The 10,999-nt window shown below is 45.9% G+C and overlaps 2 protein-coding genes across 5 annotated transcripts in view; one reads left to right on the top strand and one right to left on the bottom strand.

Moving 5' to 3' along the window:
• The first annotated feature begins 957 nt into the window (after positions 1-957).
• Positions 958-1,354, top strand: LOC105473022 (large ribosomal subunit protein eL27-like). The gene has a single exon (XM_071097898.1). It carries the CDS (start codon positions 958-960, stop codon positions 1,321-1,323), a length of 366 nt encoding a protein of 121 aa, XP_070953999.1. The 3' UTR covers positions 1,324-1,354.
• Positions 1,355-6,396: 5,042 nt separating this feature from the next.
• The window catches only part of LOC105473023 (myotubularin related protein 12), a 91,137-nt gene continuing 86,534 nt past the window's right edge, over positions 6,397-10,999 (bottom strand). For all 4 annotated transcript variants that reach the window (XM_071099056.1, XM_071099058.1, XM_071099057.1 and 1 more), the window contains one exon: positions 6,397-9,952. In XM_071099056.1, coding sequence (XP_070955157.1) covers positions 9,383-9,952 — 570 coding nt within the window. In that variant the 3' untranslated portion in view covers positions 6,397-9,382. The remainder of the gene's footprint in view (positions 9,953-10,999) is intronic.

Raw genomic sequence — 10,999 nt, 5'->3', positions numbered from 1 at the left:
GATGTTTTCTTATTTTGATGTACCACCCCCTTGGATGAGCAGCTAAATATTTGGGCATCACCTCATGTTGCAGAGGCCTGGCCCCTGGGTGGGGGATTGTTACACAGTGTGCTTGGCTAAGCCCAAGCCAGCCAAGTGCCCTGGCTTGGGGGCTTTGTCAGAGATGCTCTCCCCAAACTTGCTGTGGCAGGAAGGCTGTCCATCTCCCAGCCCATGCTATGGACTGCAGTAGGCGGTCCCTTGCCCACATCCCTGGCAGTCCCTGCACACACCAACAGATTCCCAGGAGCAACCCGCCCTCAACTAATGGGAGAGGAGTTGTTGTCAGTACCCCAGCTTCCTCACTCTCCTGTGGGACTATTCCAAACATGCTCCACATGGTCTCTCGGGAGTCCCCGGGGGGCTGGCCCCAGTTGCCCACAGTAATCACTCGTTCATTACTGTATTTGTTATTCTTTGTTTTCCCTTTCTCCGTTCCCCATCATTTCACAGTCGTACCTGGAACACTGCCCAGATAAACCACTTGCACCTAAATCCTTGATCTAGAGCCTGCTTCTGGGGGAATCCAAAATAAGACATATAGACCTCAGGCAAAGAGCTCCTAGGCAGCAGCCATGGTGGACAGAAGGCCACCGGCAGAATTCATATGCCCTCAAGGAGGCCCCCAGATATAACCATGATTGAATATCCAGTAAATCAACTATAATGTAATTATGATAGCATTTCCAGTAAATCTGGTAGGAAGTCACAGATTGACCTAAGTCAACTTGGCCATTCGGCAATGGTGATATCCTTCTGGTGTCAGCAGTTAGAGGCAGGCAGGGTTACAGCTCCCTGCTTCCATCACCACCACCTCCTCAGCAGTGGTGTTTCACAATGACAGTGGGTGCCTTGGACTTTCGTTAACAGCCCCAAATTTCTGCCTTTTTGCTGTAGGCCCGAGTGGTTGGTGCCAAAATGGGCAAATTTATGAAACCTGGAAAGGTGGTGCTTGTCCTAGCTGGACGCTACTCTGGATGCAAAGCTGTCACTGTGAAGAGCAATGATGATGGCACCTCAGATCGCCCCTACAGCCATGCTCTGGTGGCTGGGATTGACCGCTATCCCCACAAAGTGACAGCTGCCATGGGCAAGAAGAAGATTGTCAAGAGGTCAAAGATCAAGTCTTTTGTGAAAGTTTATAACTACAATCACCTAATGCCCACAAGGTACTCTGAGGATATCCCCTTAGACAAAACAGTCGTCAATAAGGATGTCTGCAGAGACCCTGCTGTTAAACGCAAGGCCCGACGAGAGGCCAAGGTCAAGTTTGAAGAGATATGAGACAGGCAAGAACAAGTGGTTCTTTCAGAAGCTGCGGTTTTAGGTGCTTTGTTTTGGTCATTAAAAATTCAAAAGAAAAGAAAGTGTCGTATTTCCTGTTCTTAGACTTTGTGGAGGATTCCCACTCTCTGTCCTCAGGCCCCCACACAATACCTTGCATGAAAATTTTACTCTTAAGTTAGATACAGGCTGGGCGTGGTGGTTCACACCTGTAATCTTAGCACTTTGGAAGGCTGAGGCAGGTGGATCACTTGAGCTCAGCAGTTAGAGACCAGCCTAGGCAATATGGCAAAACCCTGTCTCTACTAAAAATACAAAAATTAGCCGGGCACAGTAGCACGAACCTATAGTCCCAGCTACTAGGGAGGCTGGGGTGGGAGGATCACTGGAGCCTGGGAGGCACAAGTTGAGTGGGCCATGATTGTGCCACTGCACTCCAGCCTGGGTGAGAGAGTAAGACCCTGTTTCAAAACAAAAACAAAAAGATGCAATGAGACAGCAGGACCAGCTAACCCTGCAGTCCGTCTGGTGATGTGGAGGGTTTTTAGGCCTCGTTCTCTGCTCTGGTGCATTTATACTGCTGGGCCTGATGGATTTGTATATCCTGTAGGTGTAAGAGTGAGGCCTCTTTGATATTTCTAGCTAACCACATGTACCCACTCACTGCACCTTTGAAAGATGATTTTTAACATTCCATGTGCTGCTCAACAAACCTTCTGGGATAGATTTTGAAAACATTTGAAGTGCTTATGTAGCCACCTTTGGAACTTAGGTTCCTGTTTAGGATACTTCAAATGTTAATTGTTCCTGGGGTGGAGATTAAGTTTAAACACACACACACACACACACACACACACACACACACACACACCCCTCTGTTTACATAATGTATGTAAATGACCAAACACATACACAATAATAGCTCCATGCACTGAATATTTACATTATAATAGACACTTATCCTTAACCCTCCAGCTCTCCAGTGAGGTGGGTTCCGGGCATGGTGCCATTTTACTGATGAGGAAAGGAGATGGAGGGATGTTATCCTACAGTTTGTAAGCTGCAAAGCAGGGGTTCAGACTCAGACAGTCTGGCTTCAGAGAGCCAGAACGGGGCACGGAGGCTCATACCTCCAAACCCACCACTCTTGGAGGACAAGGCAGGAGGATCACTCAAGCTCAGAAGTTCAAGACTGGCCTGGGCAACATAGTGAGACTCCATTTCTACAAAATGGAGGTCAAGGCTGTAGTGAGCTGTCGTCACACCAGTGCACACCAGCCTCGGAAACAGAACAAGATCTGTCTCAAAAAAATGTTTTTTTTTTTTTTTTGGCCAGGCGTGGTGGCTCACGCCTGTAATCCCAGCACTTTGGGAGGCCGAGGCGGGCGGGTCACGAGGTCAGGACATCGAGACCATCCTGGCTAACATGGTGAAGCCCCATCTCTACTAAAAATACAAAAAAAAAAAAAAAAAAAAAAAAAAAAATTAGCTGGGCATGGTGGCAGGTGCCTGTAATCCCAGCTACTTGGGAGGTTGAGGCAGGAGAATGGCGTGAACCCGGGAGGCGGAGCTTGCAGTAAGCCAAGATCGCGCCACTGCACTCCAGCCAGGGCGACAGAGGGAGACCCTGTCCAAAAAAAAAGTTTTTAAATTAAAAAATAGAAAGATTTGGCCAGGTGCGATGGCCTATGCCTGTAATCCCAGCTCTTTGGGAGGCCAAGCAAGGCAGGTGGATCACTTGAGGTCAGAAGTTCAAGACCAGCCTGGTCAACAAGGCAAATCCCCGTCTCTACTAAAAATACACACCAAAACATTAGCCCGGTGAGGTGGCGGGCGCCTGTAATCCCAGCTACTCAAGAGGCTGAGGTGGGAGAATTGCTTGAACCTGGGAGGCGGAGGTTGCAGTGAGCCGAGATTGCGCCACTGCACTCCAGCCTGGGCGACAGAGTGAGACTCCATCTCAAAAAGAAAAAAAAAAAAAAGATATACAATGCTACTATCTACCATCACTCCAGAACATTCCCTTGTGCCCCTTCCCAGTCCACCCCTGCCCCTCCCCTACCAATCTCTACTGTTTCCCCCCAACCCCACCCCACCCCCATCAGCCGGGGAGAGAGGAGAGGTCTTTTCCATCCTCTCCTGGAGGCTACTGCAGCAGCATTCCAAGCAGAGTCCTCAGGGTCCGTCCAAGGATGAAATGCCATCTGTCTGCATTCTTTTCTTTCCCAGGAATGGCATGCACTTGTGCCCCTTCAGTGCTGGGGATGAGTAAGCATGACATTCATTGTGCCTCAGACTTCTGCGAGGACAATTTGAAAAGTCCTCCATTCAGGATTTCATAAAAACATTTAGGTCCAGACAGCCCTTTATGAAACTGGCTAGCAAAACGAAAGTTTTTAAAAAACAAGTCCAAAAAGCTTACTGTGTGTTAACCTACAGATTATATATTGAAGAAAGCTTACTGTGCATATTTTCATATGATGACACACTTCATATCCTTTAATTGCTAAGGGCAGACAGTGTAATAGGGGATTTAAAAAGAAAAGAACCTGGGTCTGAACCACAAAACAAGCTGAGATGCCTGTTTTTAGACATAAAACCACTCAAATTACTTTTCAATATATGATATTTAAAACCCTGATTTTGCACTACCCACAGCTAGCCTGGTTATCAACAAACTCAAGTGTAGGCACTTGGACACGTCCCTGGTTACACTGGAACCCGCGGTACAAACAGGGTCTTGCCTCTCCCACCCTCCTGCTAGTACTTTTCAGGGTGTTGTGTGTGTGTGTGTGTGTGTGTGTGTGTGTGTAAGGTGGACCCAATAAGGCCATGCATCTCTATAGATCTTGTATCTGCTGCATGCTCAGCCCCAAATTGTCCTGCCCCAGGGACGCCTTTATAAATAATCTAGAGCCACAGTGGGACACAAGCCCAGCTCAGAAAACAGGCTTTTTTATTTTTTATTTTTTTATCGTTTTTGAGACAGAGTCTTGCTCTGTTGCCCAGGCTCGAGTGCAGTGGTGTGATCTGGGCTCACTGCAAGCTCTGCCTCCCAGGTTCACGCCATTCTCCTGCCTCAGCCTCCCGAGTAGCTGGGACAACAGGTGTCCACCACCATGCCTGGCTAACTTTTTGTATTTTTAGTAGAGATGGGGTTTCACCGTGTTAGCCAGGATGGTCTCGATGTCCAGACCTCGTGATCCGCCCACCTCGGCCTCCCAAAGTGCTGGATTACAGGTGTGAGCCACTGTGCCTGGCCAGAAAACAGGCTTTAGATAGGACCCCCTCTGCCCCCAACTCCCTTAATGATAGGGGGCATGAAGGCACAGGGGCTAATTCCCGACAGGAACCGACCCCCCACCCTGTTTCACATTGGACGGAGAATGTTCCACTCTTTACTCCCCAAGTCCCTCCATGCCCTCACCTGGACATCAAGGAACAAGTAAAATCAAGAGTGAGAGACAGCTGAGTCCACCAAAAGTACAAGAGCTAAACACATGTGGAAAATAAGACAAGAAGCTGCTAAACTCTACAGTCACAACCACTACTTGGGAATTTAATACAAGCACCAAAGCAGCAAAACATCTGAAAAGCACATGGCATTCATGAGAGCTTATTAAATTCCAAGGATGTCTCAGAGCTAGCTTTCTGGACATAGTAGTGCGGGCCTGGCCAGATAGGAAAGGGGGATGGGGACAAGCAGCAGAGTCGGAAGCCTCCTCTGTAGGTAGGAAAGGTCAAAGAAATATGAGCCTTGTTTCTCAGAACATACAAAGTGCTATGTCTCAATCTAGTTAAGCATTAAACAAAACGAATTAGAAACAAATCCCACTCTCATAAGCCATCTCACCCTGTGCTCGCTCACTTATCCTCTCTGGAAGCAAAAACAAAGCCTTTTTCTATCTTTCATGGTTTAAATGAAACCAGAGATGGTTTAAATGTACTCAGGTCTCTTCCAGCAATTCTTATTCTGGAGTAACAGAATTCTAATTTTACAGACCCCCACAAAAAGCAAAGAGGTAATAATACTTCAGGATTTTTAAAAACTCTTTTCTTTTAATCACCCTATCCCCACCCTATTTTTTCTTCAGCATTGTATCATCACCCAGGATTTTTATTTTTATTTTTTTCCAGACAGAGCCCTTCTCTGTTGTCCGGGCTGGAGTGCAATGGCACGATCTTGGCTCACTGCAACCTCCGCCTCTCAGGTTCAAGTGATTCTCCTGCCTCATCCTCCTGAGTAGTTGGGATCATAGGCATGCGCCACCACACACAGCTAATTTTATTTTTTTAGTAGAGACAGGGTTTCACCATGTTGGCCAGGGTGGTCTTGAACTCCCGACACTTCAGGTGATCCGCTCGCCTTGGCCTCCCAAAGTGCTGGGATTACAGGCATGAGCCACCGCGCCTGGCTATATGTTTTATTTTTACTTTAGATGCAGAGGGTACATGTGCAGATTTATTACATGGGTATATTGCGTGATGCTGAAGTTTGGGCTTCAATTGAACCCATCATTCAAACGGTGAACATAGTACCCAATAGGTAGTTTTTCAGCCCTTCCCCGACTCCATCCCTGTTTTGAGTCCCGTGTCTGTTGTTCTCATTTTTATGTCCAATACCCAGTGTTTAGTTTCCACTTAGGAGAACATTCAGTATTTGGTTTTCTGTTTCTGCATTAATTCACTTAGGATAATGGACTCCAGCTGCATCCATGTTGCTGCAAAGGACATGATTCCGTTCTTTTTTATGGCTGTATAGTATCCCATGGTGTATATGTACCACATTTTCCTGATCCAATCCATCGCTGATGGGCACCTGGGTTGATTCCATGTCTTTGCTATTGTGAATAGTGCTGTGATATACATGTAACTGCAAATCACCTCAGATTTTAAATATTTGTTTGGCTATTGGTTCCCACCACCAAAACTCCCTGTGCCCCACAAGAACACAAACTCCACTCTTCACTGCTGTCCCCACTGGCCCTGACAAATACCCAGTACATGCTCAATATTTCCTGAAAGAATGAAAGGGATTACTCCATGTGTTATACCAACCACACCAAGTACGGCATTGCTTGTAAATTGTGCTTTAATTTCTGCAATCAGATATGATGCAGTGAGATACAAGTAAAAACTTTCATTGTGCATCCAGAAAATACAAAGCACATGGATACAGGTTTAGCTCAGCAGCTTATTCCCTTATAAAGAAAAAGGTTTTGAATTTAATTAAAGTTAGTTTATCTTCAGTGTAAAAACCTGGAGGTATAAACAAACTCAAGATAATTATATACAGTAAATTCTTTTACATTTCCAAACTTGCACAGTACAGCATTTTAAACAAAGTAAATGGTCTCATTTCAGCTTTCACCGTTAAGCATAATCCACGTCCCAATCTCGGATAAAAATTTCACAATATATAAACCCACTGAGAATTCTGTACACAAATACAAGTTATAGAAATCTGATTTCAAATATAAATACAAAAATTGTCATGACCTTACACGTTACAACAGCTTATTTTTCTATTGTAATTTTTAAAAAATCATAGAAAAATATTTCAATGCACATTCAACTGCTATGACAAAGGCCACGACCTTGTGCCTTTAAACCATACTTTGTAGAGTGTAAAGCATCACACCGGGCATTTTTGGAATGAAAATTACGAAGCCTGAAGAGGCTACTGTATAAATATTCATGTTATAATGTGGTAACAAAAATAGCTCCATAGCATATTTGGGAGGCAATGGGGCAGAGAAGGAAGTGGAGGTTAGTGCTAATTTAAGAAGGCCTATAGAATGTATGTGAAGGTAGCTAAGGAACTAGTTAGTGTATTTTAAAATCCCTATCGCAAGCCTAACACTGACCTTGCTAGTAACTCTTAAGGCAATCAAGACGGAACATGTGTTTGGCCCCTAGATGCACGAATCCTCCTCTCCCCTCAACCTTTGTTCATCTTAACAGACCAACTTGGCTCCTGCACTAATACGGAGTGGGGAGAACAGCAAAACAAGTCACCGTATGCACAAAAGACAATTCAGTGCAAACCTAGAAACTCCTCCTAGTCAACAGTTCCCAATTTTCTTTGTTTGGGACGAGGTCTTGCTCCATCACCCAGGCTGGAGTGCAGTGGCACGATCTTAGCTCCGCCTCCCGGACTCACGGGATCCTCCCACCTCAGCCTCTCAAGTAGCTGGGACTACAGGCATGCGCCACCACACCCGGTTACTTTTTGTTTTAGTAGAGATGGGGTTTTGCCATGTTGCACAGGCTGGTCTCGAACACCTAGGCTCAAGCAATTTGCCCGCCTCAACCTCCCAAAGTGCTGGGATTACAGGCGTGAGCCACCACGCCTGGCCTCAAATTTTCTTATTGCCCTTGAGTAACTGAAAGCTTTTCTGGACGGGCACAGTGGCTCACGCCTGTAATTTCAGCACTTTGGGAAGCCGAGGCGGACGGATCACGAGGTCAGAGATTGAGACCATCCTGGCTAACAAGGTGAAACCCCATCTCTACTAAAAATACAGAAAACTAGCCGGGCGAGGTGGCGGGCGCCTGTGGTCCCAGCTACTCGGGAGGCTGAGGCAGGAGAATGGCGTGAACCCGGGAGGCGGAGCTTGCAGTGAGCCGAGATCTTGCCGCTGCACTCCAGCCTGGGCGACAGAGCCAGACTCTGTCTCAAAAAAAAAAAAAAAAAAAAGAAAAGAAAATTTTTCTAAACATGTAACATTCAAATTGGGATCCATACTGAAAAGCAAATATATGTAAAAAGGCAAACATTCAATTTAAAACATTCTAATGAGTTTTGGTTTCTTCCTCTTTTATGGGATTTGACAGGGTTCCACTGAGAACAAAAAAATCAAAAAAACAAAAACAAAAAAACACTGCTCCTTACATACAAAGTACACTTTCCTGCATTAAAAAGAAAAAAAATACATATGTGTGTGTGTGTGTGTGTGTATATATATATATAATTTAGACAGCAGATCCAAGAAGGTGACCAGGCATAGTCAAGTTTCTTCTATGGCTTTTAAAATCACTGAGGTATCATATGATAATCATCACTTCTGATACTTATGTTTAAACTGCTTTCCTATGAAAGCCACATTCAAAAGTGACCCAATCCCATCAGTCCATAAAGGTGAAAGAATGTGAGGAACTTGGCTCAGGGGTTGCGGCAGAAAACCGCAATCACAAGTGCTCCAGATCCTCAGCAGGCAAGTAGAAAAAGGCGAAGCGATTTGTTCCAAACAACGAGAGACTCCAGAGGAATGGAAGCTCCTCAGGAAGGATGTCAGGCAAAGAAACAGATCCCCACAGCGTAACCAAGAGGTTTGGCAATGAGACACTGGGACTACGCGCACCAAGGCAGGGAGTGCAGAGGGACAGCGGCGAGTGGTGTGGAGCAGGCGGAAGAAGACCTGGGGCTGGCAGCACAGAAAAGAGGGTGGTGGCTGACTAGCCCCCACCCACAGGCAAAGCATCAGGATGGATGACCCCAGTGGAACTTCCCAGGTGTTTTACAGGCAAAGGGGCATAGAAAGAAAAAATGTGATGGTTTAAGTAAATGCCACACATCTTAATACCTCTATCTGAATCTTCAACTCGCCATACAAATACGTAAAGCTGAACTTGCTTCTATAATTGAGATGGGTTACACAGAAACTTACTATTTCCAATGACTGGATAAATTATCTTGGCACAAAGAGGGTCTGAAGAAAGTATCAAGTCCAAGAATATCTTACTGAAGCCCTTTCTGGTAAACTGGCCATTGCACGCTCTGTATAATACTTAGGCATCAGAAAACGGCCACAACCCTATCACGGGTCAAGTAATAATTCCTTCCAATTAATAATACTACAGATGCAGTTTCAATTGCATAGTCTTTTAGAACCATGAAACGATAATGAGAGCCACCTCTTTTCCCGAAGGCCCAGCTTTACTCCAACGGAGTGCCGGGCTAACGACTCGGCCAGCATTAGCTGCTGCGTGACATGAATCCGGGGATCAGCTGTCCCAATCTCCCACATTCCTCTTTCACAGTCACTCAACAAACAGGTCACACGTCCCCTAGGTCCACGAACTCATCTTCTCGTTTGGCCAAATCGTCTTCATCTCCCAAAGCTTTCCAGCCACTGGTGGGTAAGACCGGCTTAGAGGAATGTCGCTGGAGCAGAGCGAAAGGAAACAAAGAGGACAGGCGGGCAGAGTTCCTCAGCAGGCAGGGGGCCTCAGCCTGGGGGGCCTGCTGGCTGTGGTGTCTCTCGTCGATCTTCTCTTGTAAACTCTGGACTTCCTCTATCATTTCCAAGAGTTTGCTCATAGTGGCCACTCGGCTACCACCTAGGATTTGGGCTTCTGGAATCCAGCGCAGGTAGCGCTGGGCCCACACTTTGATTTCGGGCCCCTCAATATGCGGTAACAACAAACCATGGTAGTCAGTGGGCTTGCTATGCCAGCTGTCATAGAACTCTCGAAAGTTGTCTTGGAGCTCATCAGAAGAATTAATAAGTTTGCTAATTCTCTTGCCCAGAAGGTTTTTAATCAAATGATCTGTTTCTTCCCTGAAAAATCCTCTTTTGGGAGATGACTTAGATTGCGTAAGTGGCAAAGAAAGTTGTCGTTGATGCTTTGAGAGGAAACAAATAAAAATCGCTGGTTAACATCACAGGCACAGTTAACAGTTGTTACCATAAAAAACAGAGCATAACCCTGCTTTAACAAGTTCCAAGAGACATCAGCGTTGCCATGTGAATGCACACTCATTAACACACGGTGACATCCAGAGGTGGAGTGTTCCTGTGTATTCTCATGGTGCGCACTGTACCAGAAACCAATGGGAAAGCAGGTGCATGTGGCAGCTGTGCAGAAAGGCATGCTGGGACAGAGAAAGGAGCTTTCGGTGCCCTCCTCCTCTGTCACAGGAGCTCCACAGGACACAAAGTACTTCTGAAAAAGCTGTTGAACTGAAGATAGTTTAATGATTGAGAGGAACTTGTGGCTCAGGCCTATTTGTGTTCTAAAGGGAAAAAGATGTTTCCTCTTTGAGAACTTTCAGGCTGTTAACCACTACAATCTTCTCAACAACTGCAAGCAGGCACTGCTGACTACCAGAAGATGGTATCGCATGGGTGAAACAGCAGCTTATCAGACATCCAGTGGGAGTTTAAGCCTAAGTCATAAAGATTCTTTTAGATAAAGAAAACAGGCAGGTGAGAGCAAAGAAATTTGATGAGCCAGCTAAGTTGACCAGATTTGTCTGGCAACCTGCAAGGAGTAGAAAATGTGAGAACATTTTCACATTTTCCTATTTCCCCCCTTGGTAATTATCTCTGTGGCCAGAGCAGAGTACTATATTTGGGGGTGCACTGTGAAAGGGTTGTGAGGCTGGGCACAGTAGCTCATGCCTGTAATCCTAGCACTTTGGGAGACCGAGGCAGGCAGATCACCTGAGGCCAGGAGTTCAAGACCAACCTGGCCAAAATGGCAAAACCCCATCTCCACTAAAAATACAAAAAAATTAGCAGGGTGTGGTGGTGGGCACCTGAGGCTGAGGGAGGAGAACTGCTTGAACCCAGGAGGCAGAGGCTGCAGTGAGCCGAGATCATGCCATTGTACTCCAGCCTGGGCAATGAGTGAAACTCCGACTCAAAAAAAAAAAAAGAAAGAAAGAAAG

Source organism: Macaca nemestrina, chromosome 6 (genome assembly GCF_043159975.1).
Source record: "Macaca nemestrina isolate mMacNem1 chromosome 6, mMacNem.hap1, whole genome shotgun sequence".
In the NCBI taxonomy this organism is placed as follows: Eukaryota; Metazoa; Chordata; class Mammalia; order Primates; family Cercopithecidae; genus Macaca; species Macaca nemestrina.
This window is presented reverse-complemented; position numbering and strand designations above follow the sequence as displayed.